Here is a 17,189-nt window from a genome sequence, read left to right as displayed (position 1 = left end):
TATCTCTCTTTTTGGGAAAGCTTTTTCTTTGGGGCCAAAGTGGTTTTCTGTTTTCCCCCCAAATATAACCATTCCAAACGTCCAGCATCCTTTAAACCACTGTTTAAAACTCCCCTCCACAGAAGAGCAACAAGTGCAAGTAAGAACAGGATATCACTTCTGAATATGGGGGGGCGGGGGAAGCATGCATACCAGAACAAAATGAGGCGGGTTACCAATGTGTCTCTGAGTGTGTGTCTGCAGTCCTCCCACATCAGCATTACCTGGGGATTGAGAAGCCCCGCCCGCTCCCACCTGGCAGCCACTTATCAATCCTCCTGCACCTTGGGTTACAGGCTTTCCCTACACTCAGGTGGGAGGAATGAGCACGTGTTTTCCTGAGGCCCAGGCTCCACAGCCTGCTCTGGCCTTGGGTAAAGCAAGATGACAGCGGTGCTCTGAGGTAAGACTCTTTATTGTATACGGGGAGTGGGGGCTAACCCCCACTCATGAGGTAGGGAAGCGTGGTTACAGGGGTAGGCAACCCTCGGGTGTCACTCTGAGAATGAAGTGGGTGGTGACCATTCCTCAGTAGTCCCCTTCCAGGCAGCTGAGAAGAGCCCTGGGAGGAGTGCTCCTCCCTCTGCTTCAGAGAAGGGGACTCCCTGCCTCCTGAAAGCGAGGGTTGACAGTGGTCGTGATGGCACTTCTGTAGAGAGGATTGCTGTCCTGGGAAGGGAGGTTGGAAACAATGAGGAAGAATCCCTGGGCTTTCCTTTATCTAATCCTAAGAGGCCAACCTCAAACTTGAGCAGCTCCCCAAGAGCTGATGGAAGTTAGCAGCGGGGTGGGCCAGAGGAGGTACAGACCAAAGTGAGGGGGCGGGCAGCAGAGAGCAAAGAGGTCCTAACCAGGGAGAGCCCAGCAGGGTAGGAGGCAGTCTCCCCACCTGCTTCCAGTTGAGCCGCTGCCGCTCCTTCTCAAAGCGCCTGAATTCTCGGCGATCATAAATTTCCACAGAAAGCCGGTAAGCCAGAACTAGCCCTAGTCCCACTGCCACGATGCCCCCCACACAGCCCAGCACAATGGTCTGCGTGTGATCTGCTCCTATGGGGAAGAAATAACAGAGCCATGGGGATTGATCAGCCATTGCCCACAGTGTGTCCAGCCTCCCCAGCCTTGCCTGTCCTTGAAAACAAAGGGAACCCGGCAGTGGCCAAGACCTTAGTCTTGTCCACTTGGTCCATCACCTCCAGTTTTGCCTGGACTCTCTGCTGTACTTCAACCCCTAGCCTCATTTCCCATTCTCTTCATGTCCCCAACCGGAGTTTTGAGGCCCTACCCATCAAACTTCCAGGGCTCCCTTTGGCATGCCCATAGCATCCCTGCCACACTTACTCTCTTTGGGTCTGACTCTGAGCACAACCTTGCCTCCAGCTCCCTCCTCCACCAGGAAGAAGAACAGCTGGTTGTCCAGGGTCCTCTCTTTGCACCAGCCGTCATCCAGGATAGGGGCCGAAGTCAGGGTCACGTTGACAGAGCCACAAGCCCCGCTGCAATTGAGGGCCAGGGGGCCAGTTCCAAAGGCCCCACACTCTGCACAGTCCCTGTCCAGTGGATACCAGTAGATTACCAGCTAGGCAGCTGTCACCCACACTACGCGGCAGGAAGGAGCAGGCAGATGGGAGTGGCTCTGCGAGCCCTGCTGTGCCCCTGCTCCCAAGCCACAGGACCGGAGGCCTCACCTGTATCTCTCGCATGACGTTGCGCAGCCTGGGCACTGCTCACAGAGGGCACCGAAGTAGCCCTCCAGGCACTGGCAGCGGTTGCACCTGCACTGTCCATGCCTGCTGCACAGAATTCCGTCGGGACTGGTACAGCTGTCCGTGTCCCCACTGCACTCACATGCTCTGCCAGTGCGGTTGGCGAAACAGTGACACAATCCACATCGGCAGCGGCCAAAGCCTGGGGCAGAGCCATGCTCGGGCTGACAACCACGCTCCTCACACACAATGGGCATCACATGCCACCACAGGCTGCCTAAAGCTGGTCTGTTCCCGTGCATCCAACTCCCTCCCAAGGTTGCCAGACACCTCTAACCTACACCAGAACCTTCGATACTCACCCTTAAGGCCATGAAGTCCCCAGAGCCTAAATACCCTTGGGAGCCACTCTAAAAGCCGCTCCCTTCTCCCAAAGCCTGCAGGTACCTCCACAGAGGATGCCCTCGTGTCGCTCACAGCCAGCATCATCACACTCGCACAGACTCCCGGAGCTCTGTCCGCTGCAGCTGCAGCGTCCACAATGACACCGTCCCTTCCCGCTGCACAAGGGCCCTGTCCCATTGGGGGACCGGCACCCAGATTCCAGATCAGGGGAAGACAGCTCAGCCTCAGAGCATTCACAGAGCCGCCCCAGGCGACCAGGAGCACAGCTGGAAGGGGAAGGCAGATGCAGAGTCAGGCAGAGCCAGGAAAGGGAAGGGCGGGTCAGAGGGTTACCATCCCTTGACCTATCTTTCCCAGGATCCTCTAAACCTAAGATCTCTAAAGAGTGGGAGAGAGATGAGTGGCTGAAGGGATGCTGGTATGTGGTTGAGCACCAAGGAGTAAAAGAGTGGAGGGGAGGGTTTTGGCATATCTGGGAAACTTCAGATGAAAATCAGGGTGGAGTCTTGGGACATCTGGAAAAAGATGTCTAGAGATGCCAGCGGGAGGATAGAAGGGAGAGGAGGAATACCGGGCTTGGTCATGTGTGAGGAGCCACATGGCTGAAAGGAAGCAGGAGGCCTCACCTGCATACCCCGCATTGTAGGAGCCCCTGGCCATCACTGCAGTGGGGAGCCTGGGGCTGGGTGTCACTGCAGTTGCAATCACACAGAGTGTGCACCTCCACAGTCAGCTCTTCTGAGAAGCCAAGGGCTCGCAGCCTCAGAAGCTGGGGCTCCGAGGAGCAGTGGGTAGCTTGGAGAGCAACCAAAAAATTCACCTGAGGACAATATGGGCAAATATCAGACTTAAGGTCCTATGTACACACACACACACACACACACACACACACACACACACATGCCAAACCCATTGATCATCGAGAACCTATTCCTTAGGAAATGAAGGGATAAGATCATGCTAACACCCATCTCTTAGAAACCCACTGGAGGGGGCGCCTGGGTGGCTCAGTGGGTTAAGCTGCTGCCTTCGGCTCGGGTCATGATCTCAGGGTCCTGGGATCGAGTCCCGCATCGGGCTCTCTGCTCAGCAGGGAGTCTGCTTCCTCCTCTCTCTCTCTGCTTGCCTCTCTGTCTACTTGTGATCTCTCTCTGTCAAATAAATAAATAAAAAATCTTTAAAAAAAAAAGAAAAGAAAAAGAAACCCACTGGAGGAAGCCACTCATTAAACCCTTTCAGAAAGGATGGAGGGAGAACTACCCCATGCTTTTGCATTGTTCTCTGTGTCTGCCCCCAATCTTTTCCTGCCTGCTTCAATTTCCCTCCCCCACCCCACTTCCTTCCTTCTACCTATCTCGGCTGGCTCTCACCGTCTGGTTGGTTCGGACGTGGTTGCACTGGCCCCGATCCCCAGCCTCACCCTCCCTCTTCTCAGGATCCCCACACTGAGATTCGTATGAGATGTGGACCCCCGGAGGGAGTGGAGAGTGTTCGAGGGTCACCGTGGAGGACAGGCTCTGTGGAAGGGAGACAGTGAGTAACCACGTGAAGGCAGGACTCCAACCCCACCTTGTGCCCTCTGCAGCCATTCCAAATTCCACCACAAGCCTGCCCTCAACCTGCTATGGGGCCCCTTGTAACATGCAGGAGCTGCTTCTCATACTCCCAATCAGGATATACAACCTGTACCCGTAAAGCCCTCGAGGGCAGAGTCTTTCAATTGAGTTTGCCCTGGGAAATTGGATCCTGTCTCAGATTTTCTCACTGTGGCTTTAGGATGTGATCCCCGTCATAAGACGCCTATAGCATGGTTACAGAGCTAAGCCCAAGAAACACTTAAGGATCTTTATGGTTCCTTCTACCTGTAAAATTCTATGGTTCCTGTGAAAAATGCCTCTGAATTATTTGTAAGCTCAGTGAAAGTAGGCTCCAGATGTTACTTTCCTTATGGATCGACTGGGGCACAAATGCCAGCCCTTCTGTCTGTTCTCTGTGTGACCCTGGGCAAGTCATTCAGCCCCCTGTGTCCGTATTCTCATCTATAAAATAGGGATGCTAATTGTTAGCAAACAGGGGTTCAGTGGGATAAGTGGGAAGGCAAACAGCATGAGCACTTAGGACAGTGTTTGGCATGAAATACTGGCGCAATGAATGTTCCTTTCCTTCCTTGCCTAGAGCAGGGCTCTGTGTTCCACGCAAGCCAGACACTTCAGATGTACAAGTGTCAGCCCAGCTGAGTGAATGATTAATGACAGCCATAGACAAACTGTAGTAAGAGCCATGGAGGGCTACACCGAAAAGCGATCAGTCCTTCTCAGTTCTGTCACCTCCCCAAAGGCCCCTTTCCAGGGCCTGCGCTCGCCATGCTGCCCAGTCCCAGCCCCTTACCTTATAAGCATCCATGATGAGCTGCACCACGTTGCTGGAGTCCTCACTCAACAACCCCACTGCGGACTTAGGAATCAGCTTACTCAGCTCCTAGGTTATGAGGAGTTGAAGGAAATGGGCTTCTGGAGGGTCTGGAAGCGGGGTGAGGACGTATGGGGAGGAGGAGAGTGGGTCTTTGAGGGAGCTGGGAAAGGGTCACGGCAGGAAGGTCCGGCATTCAGACAGCTCTCACCTGGTAGACAGGCAGCGTGGCACTGGTGACAGCAAAGATGGGCTGGATATTTGCCGCAGACAGGGCCTGGGCTACCTGACCCACAGAGGGGTAGTCCTGGGCAGGGGAGTAGAGACAAGGTGAGCTCCGCCAGTCTCCCTCACAACATCCAACATGCCCTCTGCCCAGGAAGTCCAGGAACCAGGGTTCCACCAGCTAGAGGAACCCTGGAGGCTCAGCAAGGAGGAGGGAGGGGCTAGGGAGTGGGGTGACATGGGTTTCTGTCTGACCAGTGGGGGGACATGGAGAAGAGGAGCTCCTGGGGAAGAGGGCAGGGTGTCACTGGTAAGGGCAGGGAGACAGGGGTGGGGGGCCTGGACATAGAGGAGGGGTGGCTCCAATAGGGGTGGGGCGTGGGTAGAGACTCACAAACTCTGGACTGCGACGATAGAGGCCATCGCTGTCCAAGTGGCAGTGCCCATCGCTGGGCATGAAAATGCCACCCAACTTCCCATCCCCAGCTGTGTGGAACGTGTCATCTGAAGTGAACACCAGCAAGCGGGACACATTCCTCCAGCCAATCTGCTCCTGGGGTTGGGGGGGGGGTGGAAGTTAGGCTGTGCACCTTGCTCTATGAGCCAAGGATCTGCCAGCCTCATTCTGAGTCAGTTTGTGTACACCCCTGTCTCCAGCCCCCTGCTTCTCCCCAGCCCCCCAAACATGGTCGCTGCTAGTGGAGGCCTTCTTATGAACTAGAAAAACATGCCTCTTCCTTAAGGTACTTTACTCCAATCCACCAGGAAATTGTTCAAATGAATATGCAAACTACAGTGAGGATGGTACAAAGGGCACCCCTAGAATTGGGCACTGCATGACCCTAGGTGGCAGTCTCAGCCCCAAACAGTGCTTCGGACCCAGATGCCCTCCCCACGTCCTCACCTGACAGAGTGCAGCCTGCAGAATGGCATCGAAGCCACCTTCAGGCGAGTCCAGATTTCCAGACACGTTCTGGCGCCCCACCTCCCGCTCAAAGGCCTTAGCATCTCCGGTCAGTGACAGCACATGGCGAAAGCTGAAGGGTGGCTGGCAGCGCTCCAGCCGGGTGGGACAGGGGTGGCGAAGTTTGGAGGACACCGTGCTCACAAAGGGCATCACCGTTTTGTCCACGAAGGAGCCAAATCCTGGGAGGGTGGAAATCATGAGGGGTGTGCCAGAAGTCAATGGCTAGCTGCAGGATGGAAGGGCCTCTGCTGAGGACTCAGAAGGCAGAGGTCCATGGGAAGCAGTGGAGGGCGGTCAGGGGGACAGTCACAGAGGAGTAGAGGAGATAATGAGAACGAGTGCCCCCAGCGTGGAGGGTCTGAGTATCTGGCCTACTTGGCCAGTGGGGGCGGTGGAGGGGGGAGCAAAAGGTTTGGATCACTGGTTCAGGGCAGTGGGGGATGGAAGAGATCAAGAGGAGGATACAGTGGCAGTCAGGCAGGGTCTCTGGAGGAAGGAGATGGAATAGGGTGGGCAAAGGAGGGCATCCCTTGAACAAGGGAGATGTGAGTGCAGAAGTCGCAGCCAGGGACAGTGGCATTTAACCCTTGTCGGAGGGACACAGATTGGGCTGAGACAGTGGCGTCAGGGCAGTATCCATCCGGTAGTATCAGTATCAGGCTACTATCTGGTTGGTAGATCCAGGGCGCCCTGTCTGACCCTGTCTGAACCCCGTCTGGCTAGACTCTGGGACTCAGTTACCCCTCCTGTAGAATGAGTGCTCCTACTGGACAGCTTCTTAAATCCCCTCCAGTTCTGTCCTAGAAGATGAATGTCTTTGGGAGGAGAGACCAGAAACCCGTTGCCTGAGCAGGTCTGCTAAAAACTGGGAGAGGGCAGGTAGGGGCCCGAGCTCCCGCAGGGGGAAGCCGAGGGCCGGCGGGGTGCTCACCGATGCGCACGGAGTGTGTGACCTGCTGCAGCTGCACCAGCAGGTCGTGCCCGAGTTGGCGCACGCGCTCCAGGTCGTCCTTCATGGAGTAGCTCAGGTCCATGAGGTAGTACAGGTCGACGGGGTATCCCGGGGCCCGGAGGAAGCGCACGCGGAGCTGCTGCGGCTCCCCTGGGGGGCGGGCGTGGGTCAGCGAGCTGGAGATGGCACCTCGGCCCCGCCCTCCGTCCCCACCCCCGGGGACTCACCGGGCCGCAGTGTGACCCGCACCCGCTGCGGCGCCAGCTGCGTGGCCCCCTCGCCGCGGATCCCCGGGCTCAGCGGCTGGTCCTGCAGCACCTCCAGCCGGCCTCGGGGCTCCTCCAGCTCCCCCAAGGGGCAGCCACGCGCCAGCAGCTCCTGTCGCCGGCCGCAGCGCCGCTCCTCCGCTAACCCCGACACGGTGAAGTTCTGAATCCAAGGGGAAGCGCGTCGGGACTCTGGTCCCCCATGGACCCCCACCCCAACACCTGCGATCCAGGCCGCTCGCGACCCTCCCCTCACAGTGCCCTGAACCCCTCGGATGCCCTCCCCTCTCCGTCCCCCCACAGCCACCTCCAAACCTGGTTCTGTCTTGTCTGAGCCCACTTCCTCTAGCACCACACCTACCCTCTGCTCATCTAGACAACCCCCTCTCCCTAGCCACCTACCCTTCTCCTCCCCGCAGGGCCACAGACTTCCTGTTGAGATCTCAGGCACCTCACTACCACAAGAAAAGGAGGAACCTGGTCTCCTAGTCCAAGCTCTCCTGCATGCTCAGGCCAAAATGGGAAAGCTGGTCAGGTGAAGACCCAGGCTAAGTTCCCCTGGAGGGGGAAAGACCAGGACAGAACAGGAGACTCCTCTCCCCTCCCCCCACCCAGCTCCCACCCCCGTGTCTGGTCCCTTGGGGACTGGCTGGGAAGTGGCAGAGGAAGGAAATGGTTACAGTGGCTTCTCAGCTGGCTCTGGTGCCAGTCTTAGGTCCAGAGATTGAAGGAGGCAGATTGGTATCTGACTGTCTGCCTCACCCCTCTCTGCTCTCTGTCTCCCCTCTCTGCTCTCTGTCTCCCGCTGACTCTGAGTCTCCTCTTCCGGTCCTCCCAGATTCACAGGGTGCCTTTGTGCACAAGGTGCCACAGTGGAGGCTGGTTCAGCCTCCACTCAGCTTCTGTAGCTCTGCCTTCTAGGGAGTTTACCCTCATCTCTGATAGAACTCTCCCTCTTCCACCCCCCAGCTCAGGTACCCACCATGCTCTGCCACTCCATGAGCCCTGTCTCTTTAAGGCACAAAAAAAGAACCGCCTCGCTTGACAGGCCAGGGAGACACCTCCCCAGCATCCTTCTGGGCCACTTGGGTAGATCAAGTCTTTCCCCCAAAGCCTACCCACTTCTACCTCCTTCCCTTCTACTTTCCCAGCCACAGGAGAATACATACCTTGGGAAGGCTATGCCCATGCACCCCCAACACAGACTCAGAAAACCAGTCATATACTTTCTGTTAGGGACTAACCCCCAATGTCATGATAAAGCATTTGGAGATGGAGCCTCTGGGAAGAAATGAGGGTTAGTTGAGATCGTGAAGGGAGAACCCTCACGTGGTTGGGGTGAGGGGTGATGGAATTGATGCCATTATAAGATGAGACACCAGAGAGCTTCTCTACAGCCTGACTACAGGCCAGGGAGAGGGCTCTCACCAGGAACCAAAATGACTGCCACCTTGATCTTGGATCTAGGCTCCAGCACTGTGAGAAATAAATCCCTATTGCTTAAGCCACCCAGTCTGTGGTATGTTGTTACGGCTGCCTGAGCTGACAAACACTTTCTCACATGTACATGTGTGCCAAAGCTCACTCTACCTGTCCGCAAGTGCGAGTTCCAGCAAGAACACACTTCCACCAAATGTAAGGTCACCAGGTCTTCTCCAGAGATACACAAATACACAGACACATAAGTGTATACACACAGGGCCCTTACACACACATGCATGCACACACACACAGTCACACACAGGAGTCCTAGGTGCACAAACTCAGTCACCCATGGGACTGCCGAGTACACCCAGAAATCACACATTTGCCCACACAATTACGCACAGAGCTCTGTTCTGCACATACACCTATACACAGTCTCCAAAGGCCACAGGCCCCGCTTTACCAGTTGCTTGCACCATGCACAGCTTGGGTGTGAGAGGATGCACTCCCGGCAGGAGGAGGCAGGCTGGCAGGACCCTTGCAGGGATGGATCAGGATCCCTCCATTCTGTGGCCTTCTCAGACAGGGAGATCATGGCATCCAACTCACTCTCCCCTCTGCTCAGGACCAGCAGGAAAACAAGGACTATGGGCAAAGCCACCATGGCCTACAATAGGACATAAAGGGTGACACGTGGGTCCTTAAGGAAGGGCCTCTAAGCTCTCAGTCCTCTAAACTTAGCCTGTGTTTGTCACTCTCAACACTCTGCCTCAGGGGCGCCTGGCTGGCTTAGTCCTAGAGCATGCAACTCTTGATCAAGACCCACCTTGGGTGTAGAGTTTACTTAAGAAAACAAACCTCTACCTCAATTCTTTATCTCCTCTGAGAGTCTCTCCTTGTGGATTCAGCTGTTTCTTTAAAATGTCAGGAAGACGGGGCACCTGGGCCTGGGTGGCTCAGTAGGTTAAGCAACTGCCTTCAGCTCAGGTGATGATTCCAGGGTCATGGAATCGAGCCCCACATCGGGCTCCCTGCTCAGCAGAGGAGTCTGCTTCTCCCTCTCCCCCTGTTCATGCTTTCTCTCTCTTGCTCAGTCTCTCTTTCAAATAAATAAATAAATAGAATCTTAAAAAAAAATGTAGGGAAGAGGCAGCCACCACACGTGGGTAGGAGCCTCAGAGAAGTCCTGTCCCTCCTTTGCACAGACTTTGCCAGGGCAAAGGTGGGCAAAATGGCCTAACAAGAGTCTGGGGACTAGCCCCGGAAGCACTAAGGTCTACACCCACCAATGTCTAGTCACCAAGATTCCAAGCCACAGTGGAAACAGAACTAAACAGGAAACACACCAAGTTCTGGACCTGCTTCAGTCACTCGATGGCTGTATGGCCAATCACACTTTTTCTCTGGGCCTTAGTTCCCACATCTGTAAAGAGAGACAGTTAAATAAATAATCTGACAGGCCTTGCAGTTTTCATAATCTTGGATTCTAAATGAAGGAACAGGGGTGCCTAGGTGGCTCAGTTGGTTGAGCGTCTACTTTGGCCTCAGGTCATGATCTCAGGATCCTGGGACTGAGCCCCATATTGGGCTCCCTGCTCAGCGGGGAGTCTGCTTCCCCCTTTCCCTCTGCCTCCTCCCCACTGCTCATGCTCATGCTCTGTCTCGGTCTCTCTTTCAAATAAAGAAATAAAATCTTTTTAAAAAGAGAAAAAACATTAAAGAAAGAGAAAGAAAGAAAAGAAAAAAAGAAAGAGGGTCAAGGGTTCTAAATTTAAGGGAGGAAAGTCAGGGAATAAGAATGAGAGGAAGAGGGGTGCCTGGGTGGCTCAGTGGGTTAAAGCCTTTGCCTTCGGATCAGGTCATGATCCCGGGGTCCTGGGGTCTTGGGGTCCTGGCGCTCTCTGCTCAGCAGGGAGCCTGCTTCCTCCTCTCTCTCTCTCTGCCTGCTTCTCTGCTTACATGTGATCTCTGTCTGTCAAATAAATAAATAAAATCTTTAAAAAAATGAGAGGAAGGAAGACTAGAGCTAATGAAGGAGTATGTGAGAGAGGCAGGGAAGGTAGCTGACATGGTAGCAAGAGGAATAAAGATTAGACCATAAGAGAAATTTCTAAAGGACTGGGATAATGCAGGAAGGCAAGCCATGGTTGGTAAACTTTTCTCTTTCTTGTATGTTGCACAGAGCAAATATATACTGAAGAAAGAGCCTGAAGGCAGGGTAATTCCTGGAATGACCTCCAGGGAAAACCAGGCAAATTTCTGATTGTTAAAAACTTATTGTTTGTCAATTAATAATAGAGCCTGGGTGGCTCTATGGGTTAAACCCTTTGCCTTCGGCTCAGGTCATGATCTTAGGGTCCTGGGATTGAGCCCCACATCAGGCTCTCTGCTCATCGGGAAGCCTGCTTCCCCCTCTCTCTCTGCCTGCCTCTCTGCCTACTTGTGATATCTGTCTGTCAAATAAATAAATAAATAAAATCTTTTTTAAAAAAAAAAAGAGAGAGAGACAAAAATCAGAAAGTTAAGGGGGCTCTTGGGTGGTGCAGTCAGTTAAGTGTCTGACTCTGGGTTTTCAGCTTGTGTCCTGATCTCAGGGTTCTGATCTCAGGGTCAAGAGATAAAGCCCTATGTCCCTCTGGCTCTGTGCCCAACACGGTGTCTGCTTGACACTCTGTCTCCCTCTGTCTCTCTCCCCTGTGTGCATGCGCGCTTTCTCTCAAATAAATAAATATTTTTTAAAAATCAGAAACGTACATTGCAATGGCCTTTTTTACAGAGATGGAAAAGTTGGTCCTATACTTCCTATGGAATCGCATGGGACCCTGAATAGCCAAAAACAATCTTGAAAAAGAATGAAATCAGAGGTCTCTCACATCTTTCAAACCTTACTAGGAAGCTACAGTGATCAAGACAATGTGGCATGTAGATCAAGGGTAGGCATGTAGATCAATGAAATAAAATTGAGAGTCCAGAAATAAATTCATCCATTTACAGCCAATTGATTTGCAACAAGCGTGCCAAACTACTCGATGCGGAGAGAATAGTCTTTAACAAATGGTGCTGGAATGATCGGCTATCCACATGTGAAAGAAGGAAGTTGGACTCCTACCTCACCACATATACAAAAATTAACTGAAAATGCATCAACGACCTAAATGTAAGTCCTTGAACTATAAATTCTTCGAAGAAAATGGAGGGGTAAATCTTTGCGGCCTTGGACTTGACAATGGATTTTTTTTTAAAGATTTTATTTATTTATTTGACAGATAGAGATTACAAGCAGGCAGAGAGGCAGGCAGAAAGAGAGAGAAGCAGGCTCCCCACTGAGCAGAGAATCCAACGTGGGGCTTGATCCCAGGAGCCGGAGATCATGACCAGAGCCAAAGGCAGAGGCCTAACCCACTGAGCCACCCAGGTGCCCCTTGACAACGGATTCTTAATGAGGACATCAAAAACACAAGCAACAAAAGAAAAAAAAAATAGGTCAATTGGACTTCATAAAAATATAAATATATAAATATAAAACTTTTGTGCTTCAAAGAGCACTATGGAGAAGACGAAAAGACAAGCTACAGAAAGTGAGGAAATATTTGCAAATCATATATCTGGGAAGGATCCAGAACATATAAAGAACTCTTCCAACTCAACAACTAAAAGACAAACCACCCCATTTTTATTTTTTTTATTTTTATTTTTTAAGATTTTATGTATTTACTTGACAGACGGAGATCACAAGTAGGCAGAGAGGCAGGCAGAGAGAGAGGAAGGGAAGCAGGCTCCCTGCCAAGCAGAGAGCCGGACGTGGAGCTCAATCCCAGGACCCTGAGATCATGACCCAAGCTGAAGGCAGAGGCCTTAACCCACTGAGCCACCCAGGCGCCCCTAACCACCCCATTTTTAAATGGCGTAGATATTTCTTTGAAGAAGGTAGACAAATGGCCAACAAACACAGAAAAAGATGCTCAACACCATTAATCATCAGGGAAATGCCAATCAAATACCACAGTGAGATACCACTTCATACCCAGTAAATGGCTACATTAAAATTTTTAATATATATATTTTTAAATTTCATGTATTTATTTGACAGAGAGAGATCACAAGTAGGCAGAGAGGCAGGCAGAGGGAGAGAAAGGGGAAGCAGGCTCCCTGCTGAGCAGAGAGCCAGACGTGGGGCTCAATCCCAGGACCCTGAGATCATGACCTGAGCCGAAGGCAGAGGCTTAATCCACTGACACACCTAGATACCCCGGCTATATTATATATAATATACCCCGGCTATATTAAATTCTTTAAAAAATAGAAAAAGAGAATGTAGAGAATATGGAACCATCGTATATTGCTGGTGGGAATGTAAAATGGTACAACAGAGTTTGATAAATCCCCAGTAAGTTACTTAAAACAAAAATTTGTACCTGAACCTTCGTAGCCGTACTATTCACAATAGCCTCGAGGTAGAAACAATGCAAATGTCCATCAGCTAATGAACGGATAGACAAAATGTGCTATCTCCACACGATGGAATATTATTTGGCCATAGGAAGGAATGAAGTCCCGACACATGCTACAACATCGCCGAAACTTGAAAACGCAATGCTAAGTGAATGAAACCAGTCACAAAAAAACACACATTGTACGATTCGGTTTATGGGAACTCTTGTGACTAGAAAAATCCCCAGAAACAGAAAGTAGGTGGTCAGTGCAGGGGGGGTTGGGGAGGAGGGAAGAATGAGGAATAACCGCTTGACGGGCAGTTTTGTTCTGGAGTGAAGAAAAAGTTCTGGAACTAGATAGCAGTGATGGTTGTACAACATTGTAAGGGTACTTAATGCCACTGAACCGAACACTTAAAATGGTTAAAATGATCAATTTTAGGGACACCTGGGTGGCTCAGTTGGTTAGGCGTCTGCCTTTGGCTTGGGTGGTGATCCCAGAGTCCTGGGATCGAGCCCTGTGAGACAGGCTCTCTGCTCAGTGGAGAGCCTGCTTCTCCCTTTCCCTCTGCATGTGCATGGTGTGTGCTTTCTCTCGTTCTCTGTCTCTATCTGAAATAAATAAATAAAGTCTAAAAAAAATCTTTACAAAATTATAAATTTTATGTGCATTTTATCACATAAAACATCAAAACATTTACAAATCTCCCACTCGTATCCCCCATCCTCCCGTTTCCACACCTCACTCCAAATAAATAACTATCACTTTTTTATTATCTTTTGTTGCTTATAATTCTTCTAGGGATTGTTTTATGCATATACAAACTAATATAAGTATATATGTTCTTCAAATGGTCAAATCAAATGACAGATTTCTACGATCACAATTCTAGAATACACGCAGTTTTGCCCTCTATTTTTTTTTCTTTCAATTACTTTTCTTGGAAACCTGTTACTGAAGAAAATAAAGAACTTGCTTGTCATTTTCACAGCCATATAGATTTCCACTTAGCACAGATGTATCACATTACAGTTAATCTCTCATGGGGATTTAAATTGCTTCTAATTGCTCACTATTGAAACTAATGCTGCAATGGAAATTCATGCACTTATCATTTCACATGTGTGTGAGTGAATCTGTAGGGTATGTCCCTGGAAGAAGGGATGCCCGAGTGGCTCAGTTGATTAAGCGTCTGCCTTCAGTTCAGGTCATGATCCTGGGGTCCTGGGATCAAGCCCCACATCGGGCTCCTTGCTCAGTGGGGAGCCTGCTTCTCCCTCTGCCTGCACCTCTCTCTGCTTGTGCTCTCCCTCTCTCTCTGTCTGGCAAATAAATGAATAATTTTTTTAAAGTCCCTGGAAGAGGGTTTGTAGGGTCAATAAATAGGTATCACTTGTAATGTTGGCGGGTTATCACTGACATAACCACTTTAGCAACTGTGTCGGTTTATATTCCCACCAGTGGTGTGTGTATGAGAAAGGCCAACTAAGTCCTTGGCCTGAAGCACCTGCATCTTCCTCCTCCTGGTTCTAGATTCAAATGGATGCTCTATACAGCGTGAGGAAGGGGTGGGGTGCCAAGTTGTTGACCTCAGCTGTTCTACCACTTAGGACCTCGGGTGCTATATATATATATGTATATGTCTCGGGGCCCCCCTCCTGTGCAAGGTCGGCCCACGGCTCAGGCTCTGTAACCTCAACCCTGCTTGCTCTGCATGCCTGTGGTCAAGGAGGCCAACGATGCTGCAGCACAAAGCCCAGTTTTGGCTCATCTGTCAAGGCGGGGCCCCCAGGATTGGACATATCCAGAGATCTCAAACCCACTCATCTCCCATAAAGGGAGCCCTTGGGACTTCCTGCCCAGGACTTCCCAACCCCCTTCCCCCAATTTTCCCTCTTCTTTCTAACTTGGGGATACACGACCTGCAGCTTGTTTCTGTTAATTTCTCCCCCCCTCACTCAAAAATGTGATGACATCTTTCTGCTGCTTTTCTCTTCCCCACTTCTTTTTTTTATTATTATTAAAGATTTTTATTTATTTATTTGACAGAGATCACAAGTAGGCAGAGAGGCAGGCAGAGAGAGAGGAAGGGAAGCAGGCTCCCTGCCGAGCAGAGAGCCGGACGTGGAGCTCAATCCCAGGACCCTGAGATCATGACCTGAGCCGAAGGCAGAGGCTTAATCCACTGACACACCTAGATACCCCGGCTATATTAAATTCTTTAAAAAATAGAAAAAGAGAATGTAGAGAATATGGAACCATCGTATATTGCTGGTGGGAATGTAAAATGGTACAACAGAGTTTGATAAATCCCCAGTAAGTTACTTAAAACAAAAATTTGTACCTGAACCTTCGTAGCCGTACTATTCACAATAGCCTCGAGGTAGAAACAATGCAAATGTCCATCGGCTAATGAACAGATAGACAAAATGTGCTATCTCCACACGATGGAATATTATTTGGCCATAGGAAGGAATGAAGTCCCGACACATGCTACAACATCGCCGAAACTTGAAAACGCAATGCTAAGTGAATGAAACCAGTCACAAAAAAACACACATTGTATGATTCGGTTTATGGGAACTCTTGTGACTAGAAAAATCCCCAGAAACAGAAAGTAGGTGGTCAGTGCAGGGGGGGTTGGGGAGGAGGGAAGAATGAGGAATAACCGCTTGACGGGCAGTTTTGTTCTGGAGTGAAGAAAAAGTTCTGGAACTAGATAGCAGTGATGGTTGTACAACATTGTAAGGGTACTTAATGCCACTGAACCGAACACTTAAAATGGTTAAAATGATCAATTTTAGGGACACCTGGGTGGCTCAGTTGGTTAGGCGTCTGCCTTTGGCTTGGGTGGTGATCCCAGAGTCCTGGGATCGAGCCCTGTGAGACAGGCTCTCTGCTCAGTGGAGAGCCTGCTTCTCCCTTTCCCTCTGCATGTGCATGGTGTGTGCTTTCTCTCGTTCTCTGTCTCTATCTGAAATAAATAAATAAAGTCTAAAAAAAAATCTTTACAAAATTATAAATTTTATGTGCATTGACAGAGAGAGATCACAAGTAGGCAGAGAGGCAGGCAGAGAGAGAGGAAGAGAAGCAGGCTCCCTGCTGAGCACAGAGCCAGATGTGGAGCTCAATCCCAGGACCCTGAGATCATGACCGGAGCTGAAGGCAGAGGCCTTAACCCACTGAGCCACCCAGGCGCCCCTCTTCTCCACTTCTGTACAGCTCTTTGTTCTACTTCCTTTTCCCTCCTATCCTAACCATAGAACAGCAGGGCTGTCAACTTCATCCCCCTCTTTTTACAAACCTGAATCCCAGGGCTGTAAGTGACAGTGAACAGGGATTAAGACAGGTGAGACTCATCAAAAGTTGTGCCTTCTCCCTATCAACTCCAGTGGGCTCCACCTGATCCCCTTTCTCTTCCCTTGAGGGTATCTTCTGCCATCTTCCCTTCTTTCCCTCTGTAGTTGTCCCATTTTCCTAGCCTTGATTCTGACTCCAGTACACACCCTAACATTCCCCCTTCACCATCTGAGAAACAGAGCATTTGCCCAACCTATTCAGATCTCCCAAATCAGGTGGAATCCTCTGCTGCTCAATCAGCAGCACAAGGAGGGAAGAGAACAGAGCCACTGGGCCACCATCCCCCAGGACTGTGGTAGCCACTGTCAAGCTGTCACTGGCAGATCTGAGCTGAGCACCAGGCACTAGGCAACTGGTGTAGCTGCTGGGGAGTCACACTGGGAGAGCCCTACCTTGACATAATCTTTGGCACATGGTGGGCTCTCCAATGATAGCAGTCATACACTCCCCTACCTTCTTTGCCTCCCTCTCCAGCCCCACTTTTGGGAAACCTATGCAGGAGAGATAGGTAGGGGTGAGGCGGGGAGAGCTTGAGAAACTGGAGGAGGGAACTGGGAAGAGGATCTTAGGAACTCAGAAAGGAGTTCAGAGCCTTTCTCCAGTCTCAGCCGGATCTTGGGCATCTTCGGGTCAGAGCCCGGAGCCCTATTCCCTGGAGGTGGTAGGGAGCAGGCAGGGGTTGGGTTGTAAGGAGAGGAGGCAGAGGGCTGGTGCCCTGGTACTCACAGGTGCATGCCACCGAGCAGCTCTTCCTCCAGCAGCGGTGGCCTTTGTGTACTGATCTGGGAGGCTACAGAGGAGGAAGTGACACGCCCTGGGGTGGGGTGGGGTGGAGGAGATTTCGGAGTGGTGGGGTAACTGACCTAGGAGAAGGTGGAGCCCATAGGGGTGGAACTGAGCCAAGGGGGGGTGATGATACAGGGATCTGGAAGGAAGCAAGGAAGCTTGTCTGGCTACCAAGACCCTATGTCATGCTGGGGTGTCCCATGATATTATAATTAACC

General features: G+C 51.1%; 1 protein-coding gene across 4 annotated transcripts; it reads right to left on the bottom strand.

The window, feature by feature from the left end:
* Window positions 1-436: 436 nt before the first annotated feature.
* On the bottom strand, window positions 437-16,954 carry ITGB7 (integrin subunit beta 7). Of its 4 annotated transcripts, XM_047742790.1 has the most exons (16): window positions 16,912-16,954; window positions 9,738-9,814; window positions 8,855-9,058; window positions 6,928-7,129; window positions 6,680-6,850; window positions 5,686-5,927; window positions 5,176-5,334; window positions 4,768-4,863; window positions 4,536-4,625; window positions 3,518-3,664; window positions 2,774-2,967; window positions 2,190-2,413; window positions 1,725-1,944; window positions 1,378-1,586; window positions 929-1,086; window positions 437-708 (listed from the first exon to the last, which is right to left on the bottom strand). In XM_047742790.1, exons 3-16 carry the CDS (start codon window positions 9,053-9,055, stop codon window positions 628-630), a joined length of 2,394 nt encoding a protein of 797 aa, XP_047598746.1. In that variant the 5' UTR covers window positions 9,056-9,058; window positions 9,738-9,814; window positions 16,912-16,954; the 3' UTR covers window positions 437-627. The 4 variants fall into 4 exon arrangements, with proteins under 4 accessions (XP_047598746.1, XP_047598747.1, XP_047598749.1 ...); XM_047742791.1 differs by lacking the exon at window positions 16,912-16,954 and having other exon boundaries at window positions 9,678-9,749; XM_047742793.1 differs by lacking the exons at window positions 8,855-9,058; window positions 9,738-9,814; window positions 16,912-16,954 and adding an exon at window positions 7,369-7,425.
* Window positions 16,955-17,189: the final 235 nt, after the last annotated feature.

This window comes from Lutra lutra, chromosome 8, assembly GCF_902655055.1.
Source record: "Lutra lutra chromosome 8, mLutLut1.2, whole genome shotgun sequence".
NCBI classification, from domain to species: Eukaryota; Metazoa; Chordata; class Mammalia; order Carnivora; family Mustelidae; genus Lutra; species Lutra lutra.
This window is presented reverse-complemented; position numbering and strand designations above follow the sequence as displayed.

Excerpts from the sequence above, each read along its gene's own strand:
- ITGB7 (XM_047742790.1), bottom strand. The coding sequence starts at position 9,055 with ATGGTGGCTTTGCCCATAGTCCTTGTTTTCCTGCTGGTCCTGAGCAGA. Across the intron at positions 4,864-5,175 it reads ATCGTCGCAGTCCAGAGTTT|GACTACCCCTCTGTGGGTCA; the intron begins GTGAGTCTCTAC and ends TCCCCTGCCCAG. Across the intron at positions 709-928 it reads AGCGGCTCAACTGGAAGCAG|GACAGCAATCCTCTCTACAG; the intron begins GTGGGGAGACTG and ends CTCCCTTCCCAG.